This window comes from Hoplias malabaricus, chromosome 2 (assembly GCF_029633855.1).
Source record: "Hoplias malabaricus isolate fHopMal1 chromosome 2, fHopMal1.hap1, whole genome shotgun sequence".
NCBI classification, from domain to species: domain Eukaryota; kingdom Metazoa; phylum Chordata; class Actinopteri; order Characiformes; family Erythrinidae; genus Hoplias; species Hoplias malabaricus.
The window spans coordinates 2431923-2447213 of NC_089801.1; the positions used below are offsets into that span (position 1 = coordinate 2431923).

Genomic DNA, 15291 nt, shown 5'->3' on the forward strand with positions numbered 1-15291 from the left:
TAAAATCCTCTTGACCGTGGTCCACAGACTTACTAACTCACCTACACAAATGGACCCTAAATTATTAACAAGTTTGCATTATTTTTTAACACTAAAATCAAGAATATCAGACAAGTGATTAGTACATCTATATCCAACAATGAGTCTGTACCCTCTCGATCACCTCATAAAAACTCCTTAGTTAAAATGAGTTCAGTACTGTTAATAATGAAATTTTAATTGACACAGTTAATCATCACAAACTATCCACTTGCAGTCTTGACACACTACCAACCAAATTTTTAAAGAGTGTGTTTCACACTATAGTACCAGACATACTCCACATTGTAAACACCTCACTCATATCGGGGGTCTTTCAGAGCTCACGAAAAACTGCAGTTGTAAAGCCTCTTCTAAAAAAGAAACATTTAGAATCATCTCAGAAAAGAAACTACAGACCAATTTCTAATTTACAATTCATTGGCAACATCATTAAGAAAATAGTTTTCAGGCGAATCACTAGTTTCTTGTCCATAAACAGTACGCTAGACAAATTCCAGTCCAGATTCCAGTCTAATCACAGCAATGAGACTGCTCTAATCAAAGTAATTAATGACATTCGCTTAAATACGGAGGCTGGAAAGGTATCTCTTCTATTACTTCTTGACCTTAGTGCTGCCTTTGATACCATTGACCATAAGATTCTTATAGATAGACCCGCAAACTGGGTGGGGCTCTCAGGAACAGTCCTGAAATGGTACGTTTCTTACCTGGAAGGCAGGAACTACTTTGTAGAAATTGAAAATAATATTTCAGAGAACATGCCAGTGACCTGTGGTGTCCCCCAGGGCTCAATTCTTGGTCTACTTTTATTTAATTTCTATATGCTTCCTCTTGCCCAGATTCTACAAGACTATGGGCTGTCCTATCACAGCTATGCAGATGATACTCAGATTTACATGGCCCTGTCCCCAAACGACTCTGGTCCAGTTGACTCATTAAGCAAGTGCCTTGAACACATCACTAACTGGATGGAACACAATTTTCTGCAGCTGAATAAAGATAAAACTGAGATTATGCTATTTGGCACTGAGAAACAAAGATTGGCTATGTATCTAGAATCGAGGGCCCTCAAATCTAAAGAACTGTCTCGCAACCTTGGTGTTTTAATGGACTCAGATCTCAGTTTTAGTAGTCATATTAAAGCGGTTACTAGATCAGCATTTTACCATCTTAAATACATCAGTAAAATTAGTAAAATCAGTAAGATTTTCATACTAAATCAGACCTGGAGAAACTTATCCATGCTTTTATTTCTAGCAGGATTGATTACTGTTATGGTCTCTTAGCTGGACTTCCAAAAAAGACCATTAAACAGCTTCAGCTGATTCAAAATGCAGCTGCCAGAGTTCTTACTCAGAGCAAAAGAAGAGATCACATCACCCCCATCCTCAAATCCTTACACTGGATACCAGTCTGTTACAGAATAGAGTTTAAGTTGTTATTACTGGTCTATAAATGTCTAAATGGGGTAGGACCAGCGTATTTATCAGATCTGCTACAGAAATATGAGCCGAGCAGAGCTCTCAGATCTTTAGGAACTAGTCAGTTAGTTCTACCTCAGTTCAAAACTAAACATGGAGAAGCAGCGTTTACCAACTATGCCGCTCATAAATGGAACCAGCTTACTGAGAATATTAGAAGTGCGCCGATATTAGACACTTAAATAAAGACTTAAAACATTCCTGTTCGAGCAGCTACAGCTCGATTTAAAATATTCTGGACTTTTCTGTAATGGCATTTTATTTCTTTTATTTTATTGTATCATTTTAAATTGTTTTAATCATTTTGAATCATTTAATCATTTTACTCATTATGTAATTGTTTTATTGGACTTTTGTGATTTTATGCTGGCTTTTAATTTAACTTTTTTTTCTGTACAACGCTTTGAATTGCTTCTGTATAGAAGGGGCTCTATAAATAAACTTGCCTTGCCTTGCCTTGCGTTTTTAAGGCAGCAAGGCAGATAGGGTTGCAGTGTTCCCCATGCTGATGCAGCATGAGCTTATTGATGCAGTTCTGGTGGAAGTTACTAGAGGATCTGGGTTTTCTGAGTGAGTGAATCTGTGGATCCGTCAGATATGCAAGGCCTTTACCATTAGCCGTCACCCAGCCTTTAGAACACACAAAAAAACAACATGAGCTGATCACAGATCTGATATAGATTTATTTCTTTATATCTGTCTGTAAGAGTAGCAATTAAAAGATATTAATTATAATCAACAATTTAGCAAGTATGTATTAATTTTTTTTCCCCAAAATATGTACCTTGTAATAGCTTTAGTAAATTGTTTATAATGTTTGCACTCTTATTATTGCTAGAGCTTAGTTCCTTGTGAACTATGCTTAAAGTTAATCAAGCAATTGTTGGAAATTTAGGTTTCTGTGGAATAAATAACACAGTATTTTATATTAAAATAAGCCATTCAGGGAAACAATGTAATATTATTCTCCATCCAGGCTAAATAAATGTTACAAATCACTCACCCTGCAGGTCTACGATGACCTCCTCTGTGAGGAAAAAAATTAGATATTTGAAAAATTACTTTGGCATCCTATGTTAAACAACACATTTTTCCTTCAAATGTCACTGTATTCCTAGAATCACAAGTCACTAAGTAATCAAAACACTGTTGTGCAATAAAATGACAGCTGGAGGAAGACTGGGAACCTCCTTAGAAAAATCCATGCACACACCAGCAAGCTTTGTCCAGTGTGGGATTTAAGAAGTTCTGTTGGTTGTAGGCTTCAGTTTTAGGAGGAGCCGTTGGTTTATAATAGTTTAATAGTAGTCTTTTTTCCATGTGATATTATTTCAGCACACATAAGTGTTAGCTGTGGCAGTATTTATATATACTCCTTTAATAACTTTGTAATTCCAGTGGCAATCTACAGGAGATGTATTACTAATCAGTCAGACCCTTTTGTTTAGTCCTATAGTCAACACAGTATTTCCAAACCAGAGAAGTTTTTCCCTGTTCACTCAGTTTGAAGGTTTTATCTGGCATTCTCTTCAAGAGGCAGCTTTGGCACACTCCTGAGAAGAGGGACTTGTAGTCGTGCTCTTTTAAAACTTCACTTCCCATGACACAACCCTGGAAACATCCTTTACAATAATTTATACAGGTAATTTGGTCAAAACCATAGTCAGAGGGACACTGGCTGTCATCCTTTTTGCGTAGATTCTCTACAGGTTTTGAAGATAATGAACAAGGTTTACAGTCGTCTGCTTCAGTTTCGAGGAGTGGAACAACTTTCAGAATGTTTTGCTTTGGAGAATCTGCAGGGTTTTTATGTATAGCTTTGTGAGCCAAGGCTGACAATTCCAGACTTCTCTTGGGTTCAGACTCATCAAGCTGCACCATTTCATAAGAGTCAGTAGACACTGATGATGAATTTCTTTGACCTTTCCCTGAGTATATTTGATCTGGATGAACTTCTTGAGGCTTTGCCGTGGCATTATTAGCATTCATCCAAATTGCATGGCTGTGAGCTATACCAAAACCAGATATACCATCTCTTAAAAGAGAAACTGCATATTCTATATCTTCAGCAGTCTTAATAGAACTCTCATCTTTAATTTGGCATTTGATAACATCACTTGTCTGAAATGATGTGGTTTGGCCTCCTTTGCTAATGGGTGTAGCACAGTTGAGGCTTATCAACTCAAAAGGACTGTCAGGACCATCCTCACTCGATACAGTCTCACAAATTTGATCGATTACAGACTTATCCTTTAGGATCTTAGCTAAATCGTCATTTTGAGGAGATCTGGAGAAGGATATACTCTGCCACAAAGAGCCCAGGCAACTGCTGAAAGACCTTGAAGATATTCTTGTGTTTTCTCCATTTCTCATGCTGTTGTTGGGGATTTTATCGTCTTCGATACCTTTCAAGTCAGTGCAAAGGTCTTGCTCAAGGCTTCTTTTACCAAGGCTCCAGCTGACAAAGTAGAAGCTGGTACACTATTTTGATCATTCCATTTGTGTCCATTCTGATTATTTTGGACAGATGCTTGTGATCCATTTGTAATCTTGTGATGAACAACATTAGCATCGTCTTCTGCTTTTGTGCAAAGTGACGGATTAACAAGTTCAAAAGACTCTCCAGATGATCCCAAATTGCTGCTACCTTGAGAACGTCTTGGACTTTGTATTTCAAAGTTTGTTGGGTTTTGACCATTCTTTGAAGGTTGGCCATCTTCACTCTCCAAAGTAATTCCCAACATTTCTTTGTGAAAGACTCTGCAGTATGATATGATGAATATGTATTAATTCCTAATATGAAATTTGACTTTCTGAGAGTTTTATTTTAAATACCCAAACTTTAGCTCATTTCAGAGACATCGCCACACAAGCAGATGGAAGGTGTGATAAACCTCCAGCCAGACTCGTAAAACCCCCACCAAGGACCCTTTTTTATGACTTAAGGACCCACAGGGTCAAGAAAAGAATGCAAAGTGACACATAGACTCAATTTTGATTGAAACTTATTCCATGTCCTCTTACACCTTTTTAAAGACTGTTAACTCTAACAGACTCAAACATCCCAAAGTTCTTACATGGAATACAAGATACATATGTGCAGAGCTGTTTAAAATTAATTCCATTTGGACAATCAAAATGGGTGGGATTAATTTACATGTGTTTAAAGTCATTTTTATTAATATGAATGTATGTAGAACCAAGGTAACCACATACTATGTGTGTAGTTGGTTAATAATTATGTAAAACATGGTTGTCTTAATGATACTACTTTGTGTTAACATCTAATCTTTTATATTTCTAAAGTATGATTCAAAATCTTGGAGATTCATTTAAAGGAGATGGTCTCTTTAAACCTTTGTCATGTCATGGGTCATAAATTGTATGTGATGTCACTACCAAGGTACATGAAGCAGCCAATCAGGAGCAAGAGAGGATCCAGTCTTATCCAATCGGTATTAAAGGCAGGTTTTCTAAACTCTGGTAAAAGCCAATCACACACCACACTTAGGCTCACTCTTTTAACACACTCTTTGAGAATTTTGGAGAGGAAGACGTTTTTCTGAAGAATGTCTCTCTCCTGCTTTCAGCAGACAATGATTCTCAGACAGGGTAGTCAGAGAGCTTCCCTGCTCTGCAGGTGTCTCTGCAGGCGCAGGCTCTCTCATGGCTCTCTTCAACAGTCTTGGGCCCCTCATGGTCCAGAAAGAACAGATTCTTCTATTTTAATTCTTATCTCTAATAAAAAACTATAGTTAGAAGAGCTATGGTTTAACTCCAGCAAAAATTCAATGCCACATCCAGAGCATTGGAGGAGACTAGACCTCTGACCCTCAAAGGGACGAAAACACCTCCAGACCAGCGACGGAGAAGGCTGCACGCACCCTCAGAAAAGACCTGCATGGGTATGTCTCTCTTTCACAAGGCGGCAGATCAACGATGACAGAAAATCCCCACAGAGACCTTTAGAACGCCACCAGCTCTGACGGCTGTATCTGGAAGACTTGAGAGAAAAGGAAAGCCCGCGTCTGCAACGCTATAAGGCCCACGCAGGAAAGCACCGCGTTTCAGCGACATGCTCCCAGCTATCCCGTCCATCGCTGTGTTTGAACAGGCAGAGCAAAGGAATGCCCGCGGCTGCAACCTACAACGACATGCTCCCTGTCCATCTCCGGATACGTAAGGTCACATGGTCTCATGTCTCTCATGATTCATGGGTTGGTATTGAAATGCTTGCTGAGATCAACAATAGCCCTTCTTAGAACTTAGGGTAATACACACTCGTTTCTAGCTGTTACATGAACTTTGAGTGGGGTCTCAAATAAATCTACAAAAGTGGGGCACTGCACAAAAATGTAGGTAACCACTGGGCTTTGCCGTTTACATTGTTATTCTGAAGCTGTGGTTAGGGAGAAGCACACAAAATAAATTACATGTTGCTTTCTTCACTGTGCTGTGATGAACAACTGTTGGACAAACCAAATTCTGAAGATAATCACATACTTTCAGCTAAAAATTTATTTTTAAAAAGATACATTTTTGTCAGGGCCAACATCCTTAAAAAACAACCTATTACAAGCTTTCTAGTATTTTATTTATTTCTCAAAATAATATAATATATAATTGATCTCATATATCACATGCTGAGAAGGAGACACACAGAGAGTGAGTGAGGGGAATCATATGTAGACAAATTATCTGTACATTTATGGAATTTGTGATTTCTGCTGCTTTAAAGTTTACACATTGTGGACACAGACTGCACCATAGACTTCATAGAGAAGTATCGCATGTTAAACTCTATAGCAGCTGGACATTGCTCAATGCCAAGTGTCAGCTAAAGCAGTATAACACCCCAACATTGGGCTTTGGAGCAGTGGAACACTAATATAAATCCACTCAATAAATTTACACAAAACATTTACACAAAAGCCTCTAAATAATTTGCCATGGATTGAGAAACACTTTGTTTAACATCTGCTTCTGAAGAACAATTATCTATTAACAAACAGTAAATAAAGCCCTGATAAATACAAATATATCATTTGTAAACAAGTAGAAATTCTGTATAAATGTATTATTGTGAGTCAATAAAGGCTTTATATAAGTTGGATCTTATTTATACATGCTAAAAACACATTTATAAAGCATTTCTCAGCTTGCTTATGAAGTATATTTTGCAAATGACATATAATTTAATGTCCTCATATGCATAAGTTATTGAGTATAATTTATTGTACATAGAGATTTGCCACATGTGCAAATGTGTCTAAAATACCACATGATTTCTTTAAAGGATTGTTATCATTCGATTAGGGGTCCCTGGTCTAAAGGTCCAGGACTCACTAGACATGGGTCTCTCTCAGTCCAAGACAGATAAGATTAAGTGAATAAGATGCTTACCTTAGTAAACATGTTTACTTTATTTTCACAAAAACAACCAACCTATATAAACGAAGGAGCTATGGACTGAGGTCAGAAGACATTGGCTAACTTCTCAGCAAGCTGTCCATTGGACTTGTTAAGATGCTGTTCTTTTCATTGTAATAAACCTGATTAGTTTGCAACGAAAGAATGGTGTTGGCATATAAGTCTTTTTTCGTGTCTTCTTCACAATACTGAAAATAAACTACACTTACAAATGACTTTTGTTATTACTTAAGCATAATTAGTTACCAGCTAATATTTACGTAGTTATTTAGATGTAGACTGTAAAATATAGTGTTACCAAGTTTTGTTCTTCTGTAAGCAGCATGTTCATCAGAAGAAGAAAAGAAAAGCTGTTGGTCGTCAGCTTGAACGTCTTTCAAACAGAACTGGCCTGATTTTGCATGCCCTTGCTTACAGTGATCATGTCTTGTTTTATAAGGAAAAACTACAGGAAGCTAAAACACTATTATTCTGATGTTATTCATAGTGCCCACGGTAACTTTAGAGCTCTCTTTTCAACTGTCAATAAGCTATTGAGCCCTGTGAAAAGTTTGCCTATGGTTCCAGTTCAGCAGCAGCTATTTTTTTACCTTCAATATTGTAAACCAATAGTATGTTTCACAGATTATTAATTTCTCAAGGGCAACTTCATGTCAATTAGACCCTTTAACAACACAGCAGGTGAAAGCCTGTTCTCCATTTATCTGTCCTCTTATTACCAAGGTTATCAATGCTTCACTTAGTTCAGGAATGGTCCCAGCTTCTATGAAACTGGCAGCTATTACTCCAGTTCTCAAGAAGCCTGACTTAGATCCTGAGAATCTCGCAAATTATAGGCCCATCTCTAATCTCCCTTTCCTTGCTAAACTGTTGGAGGGAACAGTAGCTGCTCAGTTAACAGAACATATTGAATCATGTGATCTGTTTGAGGTCTTCCAATCAGGATTTAAGAGGTATCACAGCACTGAAATTCTCTTGTTAGGGTTGTCAATGACTTGTTGATGTCAGCTGACCAAGGACTGCTGAGTCTTCTTGTCCAATTGGACCTTACTGCAGCATTTGATACAGTGTGTCATAGCCTTTTACTAACTCGGCTCAAAAATGTGTTTGGCATAACTGGTACTGCATTAGCTTGGTTTCAATTGTATTGTTTTCTGGTAGGCAGCAGTTTGTTTCAATGGGAAGTTTTCGATCTGACACATTCTCCTTGTCACATGGTGTCCCCCAGGGCTCTGATCTTGGGCCCCTGCTTTTTATTTTGTACATCCTTCCTCTTGGTAACATCATTAGACATCATGGGCTGCAGTTTCACTGTTTTGCTGATGATGTCCAGATATACATTTGTACAAAACCTTCTCACAGCTTGCCACCTAGTGCCTTGCTGAATTGCTTAACTGATGTGAGGGCTTGGATGATCGAGAACTTCCTGAGCCTAAATAATAAAAGATCTGAAGCCATCATAATTGCTTCTCCTGCAACAGTCAGGAGGCTTAGTGACAATACTGTTTGTATCCCTGGTTTTGTTGTCTCTACCTCAACACTAGTGAGAAATCTGAGTAATTTTTGATTCTACATTATCATTTGAATCACCTATTAACAACATGTAGGACAGCCTTCAACCACCTTAAAAATATTTCTAGGGTTCGCCCTTTTCTCTCTTTCACTGCTGCTGAGACCATAGTCCATGCATTTGTGACTTCCAGACTCGACTACTGCAATGCTCTGTTTTGTGGCCTCCCTGCTCGGGCTTTGAGCAGGCTGCAGTATGTGCAGAATTCTGCTGCTAGGGTGCTGACCCATACAAGATCATGGGAGCATATTACTCCAGTCCTAAGTCATCTTCATTGGCTCAAAACTCATCTTTTTAAACTAGCATATGGATGATAATATGTGTATGTCTTTATGGTTATGTATGTGTCTATGTATGTATGTATGTGTATTTACCTTTTATTAACATTTTCCTTTTTCTTTTTATTATCTATTGTACAGTGTCCTTGGATCTCTTGAAAGGCGCTTTCAAATAAAAATGTATTATTATTATTATTATTATTATTATTATTAAAACAAAATGTATTAATATTCTAGTACACTGTGAGACATTTGTAAGGAGAATTCCTCACACTCAGCATACACTGAAGATCTATGTATAACTTTTCCACATTGTGAATTACACAATTTTGTCATGTTAAAAAAGTTGTCAGACACTTTTCTACACACTTTTGTGCTCTTTTCTAACACACCACACAGTTTTGGTCTATTTAATGATGTTAATTAAAATTAGTAAGCTTTGCTTGATGAACAGCAATCATAGATGTAGCTTTTTTGCTTTAAAACATCAATAAAGTTTTAAAAAAAATGCACCTTTATGAATCATGATGGGTTTTGTCTTGGTTTGTTTATGTTTGAATTCTGTTTCAGGTTTTCCACTTTTGCTTGTTTTGAGGGTACTGCACCAACAAAATAAAGGTTTTCATCCTCATCATTGTAATTATCAATGATGTATCTAAATATGTATTAAAAATGTACATTTTTAACATTGCATGAGTACCACAAAGGCTACATCAGTGTTCTATATTAATCAATTTTATTTAAAAGCTACACCGAGATACAAAAGCATCCCCACCCTGGAGAAAAAGAAATACTAAAAACAGCTCAGACCTTTCTTAAAGCAGAATTTATTAAAATCTTTATTGTTTTGTTAATATAAAGCTAGTTTAAATGTGCTGTTTGTTAGAAAAAAATCAGTGCAAGCAGTTATTTTAGGAATGTGAAACTAATCCCCAGTATTTATAACCAAACACAGTCAGAAACCAAACACTAGGGTGTGATATGTATTCAAACAAACCAGTCAGTTTAAAGATTTCTTTTTAAAGTTTCTGTGTGTTTAAAAATAAAGAAATGGAGATGGGTCAAAAACAGCAGCGTAATGTGTTATGATGTAAATACATTTAAATTTTAATCAGTTGAAGTGGTGAAGTGGTCTAAGTGATGCCTCAGATACCTCTAGGGCTGGGAGTCCAAATAAGATTAATTGGCATCTCTTTCTCTATCTGTTTAGTGAGTGTGTGTCAGCAGAACCTCAACACAAGTAACTGTCTGATTTCACATATTATGGAGAAAGCATGTCTATGCCTTCGCCCTCCCAGATTGGAGGCATTGTGTGTGAGTGGGCAGTCCTAACTAACAGGGTGGAACTGGAGACCAATGATGATTGGTAGCAGAAATGGGATTTGTTTTAAAATTTCAAAATGTCTTTAGACTGATCCGGGTTAGCTTTACTGTATTGGTTAATGAGTTTAATACAAATAGCTGTGTTATTTAAAGTGCTGATGTTTTGAATTTCAGAAGAAGGTGCTGAAGAAATCTGCATTCTCCACCTCCATCATAGCGTCGGTACAGAACGGAGGAGGAGTTAAAGGACGTGGGTCTTTTATCCCCACAATGATGTTAAAGAAGCTGCAAAACACAGAAAATATAGTGTGAATTTGCTCATTTCTATATAACATATAGAACATACGTTTTATTTATTTTTCAGGATCAGGCTGCAACCCAGATCTTTCCTTAAACCTAAGTTGTACACCTAAGTCTTCAAAAAATACTGGCTCCCACACTCAGTCAATGCATGGGGGGTCTAAGATGGATACATTAGGGAGTCAGGTAAACACAACTGGACACTGCAGTATTTCTGTGAATGATTTAAGATGTTAACTGAGGTAAAGCACTATGTAGGGAGAATTCAGATGCAGTCCGAGTCAACACACATGCTCTCAGAAAGCTTAAACATTCCTCACTGACTACAAGAGGTGATGATTCCTTGTTTGAATTATGAAGTGTATGCAGTAAATGGTGTAAGTGGAGGACACAAGTGATCTGTAAACAGATACAGGGACTCATTTGGAAACAAGCTGCAATAAAACCAAATAAGAGTAAAGCAACAAATTACACAAGACCTCAACAGCAGACTTACTGCTGATATTTTTTTGTCATTCACTGGAGTGTCTTGAGCATTTCCTATTTGTTTTATCTTTGTGTCTGGTATTCGCTGGTTGTTGCTTTACACACAGCTCAATTAGAATCCATCAATATGCAATATAATGTAGCTATTAGTTTAATGTGAGACATCGTGGACTACACCAGTGTGTGTGCAGGGGAGTGGAGCAAAGAAAACGCATGAGGCATGTTTGAGCACTGCAAACACTGTGGGAGTGGGCGGCAGGGGTGTAGTTTGAACAAGGCCCACGTGCAAGTTCATGCACATAGACACACTCGTTTCTAGCTGTTACATGAACTTTGTGTGGGGTCTCAAATCTACAAAAGTCGGGAACTGTACAAAAATGCTGGACTTTGCAGTTTACATTGTTATTCTGAAGCTGTGGTTAGGGGGAAGCACACAAAACAAATTACATGTTACTTTCTTCACAGTGCTGTGATGAACAACTGTTGGATTGAAACCAAATTCTGATGATAATCACGTACTTTCAGTTAAAAATGTATTTTTAACAAGATACATTTTTGTCAGGGCCAACATCCTTAAAAAACAACCTATTACAAGCTTTCTAGTATTTTATGTATTTCTCTTCATATTTCTCATTTAAGGTCATGTGATATTTTAATAGTTTTCCCCACTGATGTTGGAAAAGCTGAAAAAAACAGGTGAATATTGCAAACAAACCAACAAATTAATTCAGTATACATCTGAATAACTATAAACTATCTCTTTATTTGTGACAAATTATTACCTGGTCGTTATCCAGCCAGTCTTCGGTGAGTGGTAGAGAGAGGTGACGGGGAGACAGCCAAACTCAGTAAATATCAGGAAGTATTTACCTAGAAAAAGACGTAAATATGTTAGTTTAAGATTTTTACTTAAGGATAAGGTCACTCTCAGAACAAATGATCATCTTCAGAATGTAGCGTTATAAGTAAATCATTTTATTTGGTACAATACAATTGTCTTGAAATTGTTACACAATGTAAAGGAGATTTGGTTCTTCATTTTGCCTTTAATTATGCAAAAATATAAAGAAAGATATAGGAGATACAAGACTTTGCCCAGCTAGGAAGACAAGATATGAAAAGGGATTTGGGTTTGTCAATGGAGCAATCAGAGATTTTTACCCCAAAAACATAGCAAATATTTTTATTTGTATGTAACTCTCATGCTTTGTAGTCTCTGAAAGAACCAGTTTATGCTCAGTATGAAAGTGGCCAAGTTTAAATTATGCTATGAACAATAGACATTGGGGAAATCACGTATTGCTTCTCTAATGCTGTCCCCGTGTGTGTGTGTGTGTGTGTGTGTGTGTGTGTGTGTGTGTGTGTGTGTGTGTGTGTGTGTACCCTGGGCTTCAGGTATATCTCCAGTCCAGGAGTTCACCAGCAGACCCTCTCCTGGCTCTGAGAGACTCCCCAGAACCACCTGCCCCAGAAGAGTGGCATCGTCAGGGATCTCCATGGGGTGGAAGGTGCCTTTTAGCTCTTTCTTAACGCAGGTCTCATTCTCAGTATTGATCTCATACATCACATGCTGAGAAGGAGACAGGAAACACACAGAGAGTGAGTGAGGGGAATCATGTGTAGAAGAATTATCTGTATATTTATGGAATTTGTCATTTCTGCTGCTTTAAAGTTTACACATTGTGGACACAGACTGCACCATAGACTTCACAGAAAAGCATCTTGTGTTAAATTCTATAGCAGCTGAACATAAGCCTAAGGTCTTGCTCAATGCCAAATGTCAGCTAAAGCAGTATAACACCCCAACATTGGGCTTTGGAGCAGTGGAACACTAATATAATTCCATTCAATAAATTTGGGATAATTTGGATCTGTAACTAATCATCCAGCATCAGTACCTGTCCTCACTAATGTTTATGTGACTGAATGCCATCAGATCCTCAGAACAATGTACTGAAATTTAGAGCAAAGCCTTCCCAGAAGAGTAGAAGCTGGTGCTGTAGTAAAGAGGAACAAGCACCTGATGTAAACCCTTAACAAGAAAAACCTGTTGAGCAGGTGCCTACCAAGTTTGGTCAAACAGGGTTTATCAATCTTAAAGGCTTTTGTTAAAGAAAAATACAGATACGTGATTTTCTTTGGGCAGCATCTACTGCAGCGTTCATGCTTTTGGTTTGTAACAGGAATCTCATTCTTTTTTGGGAAGTGCATGTGGATGACATCCTACACATACAGTATGTTTGTATAACAATGAGACGAACTGAACAATGAACTAAATGTAAAAGGTTAAAGACGGGAAGTGAAATAAGAAATCAGGTTCCTCTACACAGTTTCCCAGAACACACAAAGCATTTTACCTCTTTAAAAAGTAAGAGAACATCTGTTTTAAAGGATTCATTCTTGTATTGTCCCATGTTTTCAAAGCGGATGCGCTGACCTTTTGCATCATACACGTACTTCCCCAGTGAAAAGAACTCACCACTAGGAGTTGTCTGAGAGAGAGAGAGAGAGAGAGAGAGAGAGAGAGAGAGAGAGAGAGAGATTAATTATAGTGATCTATAAACAAACGATGCTGATCTACATAACTGGACAAATGTCAGAGACCACCTTTTTGTTATTTTTATTGCTAAGTCGTTAGAGTACTATGCGCTCAGGAGAGAATGCTGAAAATATCAGGAGTTTCTGAAATCTCCTTCCATATTAAATTCTGAGCAAATGTACGTCAAATGTGTTATTCTGCTCTTTTCTCTGATACTGAAAATGATGAAATAACAGCACTGTACAAATAATTCTGACTTATATTGATCCTTTTTGCAAGATGTGAGGAGATCTACCCACCACACTGAGACTTCCCTCGACCTCTGGAGGAGACTCTGTGAAATAACAAACATTGATCATATGAAAAAAATACTACATTGACCACAGATTTACACCTGCAGTAGAATTTGTTAAGGATTCTTTTAAAGTGGCTGAACTCAGCTACATTCCCCCACACACACCACACTGCACTGGGATCAGATAAAAACACCAGTAGTGGCTTACTATCAGTAATATAATGTTAAACGTAACTATTGTATTTGGCTTATTGTAGGTAAGTGCTGTTTTTTTATTGGGAAGTAAGACTCCATAAAAATAGTTTGTCTTGGCAGAAGCTCACATTAAAGCAAACATTTACAAGGAAGTAAATAGAAAACCGGAGGGAATCCTCTTGTTTAAGAGATATTACTGGAGATTAGACAGAAAATAATCCACCTGCATATGGATTTACAAAATAATTAAGTGATAATTAAGTGCACAAACTAATATCATATCTATAATATCATATCATATAATCCAGTTAAATAAACATCTATTACTTACGCAGTACAAAAGAAAAGAGAGTGAAATAAAATATTTATCTTGTTCATTACTTACTGCAGGGATGAGGAGGATGATGATGATGGGTTGGATGTGGATGTGGATGATGATGATGGGTTGGATGTGGATGAGGTCTCTCCGCCAAACAGTTTCCTGCCAAAATCCCCACGAGAGCGACCCCCAGCAGGTAGTTCATGGTTTCAGCCTGAGAGTAGGGCTGACAGATGAAATGTTTTTTTTAATCAAAACCACAGCTTGTCAGTGATAGTCATGGATTTTCTCCAATGATTTTTCCTGCACATTATGAAGTAGAAATTATACTGACATTAAGTGACTTGAATTTACCAGAGATAATCACAGATAAACGTATGCTCTTGAGCAGTAACTGGTTTAATCAGGGACTACAATGAAATTTTTATATAAATATAATATAATATAATATAAATACTTAATTATATGACAATTCCAGTTAATAGAAAAAATGGACAATTATATACTTTCAACAATGTTGCACTGAATAAATAACTTGCTCCTTTAAATATAACCCACATTACTTAAGAACATTCAGCAGTCAAGCTTTGTCCAAAAAAAAACCTAAAAAAAAAAAACCTGCTGTTGTCATTTAAAGTAATTCCTTTGGTAAAATTAATTGCAATTAATGAATTAAAATTAATTTAGCCCTACCTTTAAATCCGTCTTGTTTCTTCTTTCTTTCTGTGTGTGTTTGGAGGTAAACTTGATGCCTTTTTCCCCTCCTTAAATAACCCTTCCGAGGCCTGACCTATAGCAACACTCTAAACACAATCTTACTTCCTTGTTTTTGTTCTCCACAGCAGTCCATTCCCTACTCCAGATTCCAGATATTCATTGTGTCTGGCTCCTGAGCTGTCAATGCCCTGTATCTGTGTTTACAGATAATATTTCTTCAACCTTTAAATGATGCTTATAGTGTTTCTCTGAGGGCTGGAGGTTATTTTTGATCTTTCTCCCATGACTGAAGTTACACATAATTTTTATTATTGTG

General features: G+C 37.2%; 1 protein-coding gene across 1 annotated transcript; it reads right to left on the bottom strand.

The window, feature by feature from the left end:
• Window positions 1–9546: 9546 nt before the first annotated feature.
• On the bottom strand, window positions 9547–15096 carry LOC136686344 (ependymin-2-like). Its single transcript, XM_066660054.1, has 7 exons — window positions 14952–15096; window positions 14325–14484; window positions 13749–13783; window positions 13268–13402; window positions 12294–12480; window positions 11693–11780; window positions 9547–10409 (listed from the first exon to the last, which is right to left on the bottom strand). The coding sequence occupies exons 2-7, from the start codon at window positions 14461–14463 to the stop codon at window positions 10295–10297; spliced, it is 699 nt and encodes a 232-aa protein (XP_066516151.1). The 5' UTR covers window positions 14464–14484; window positions 14952–15096; the 3' UTR covers window positions 9547–10294.
• Between the last annotated feature and the right edge of the window lie 195 nt (window positions 15097–15291).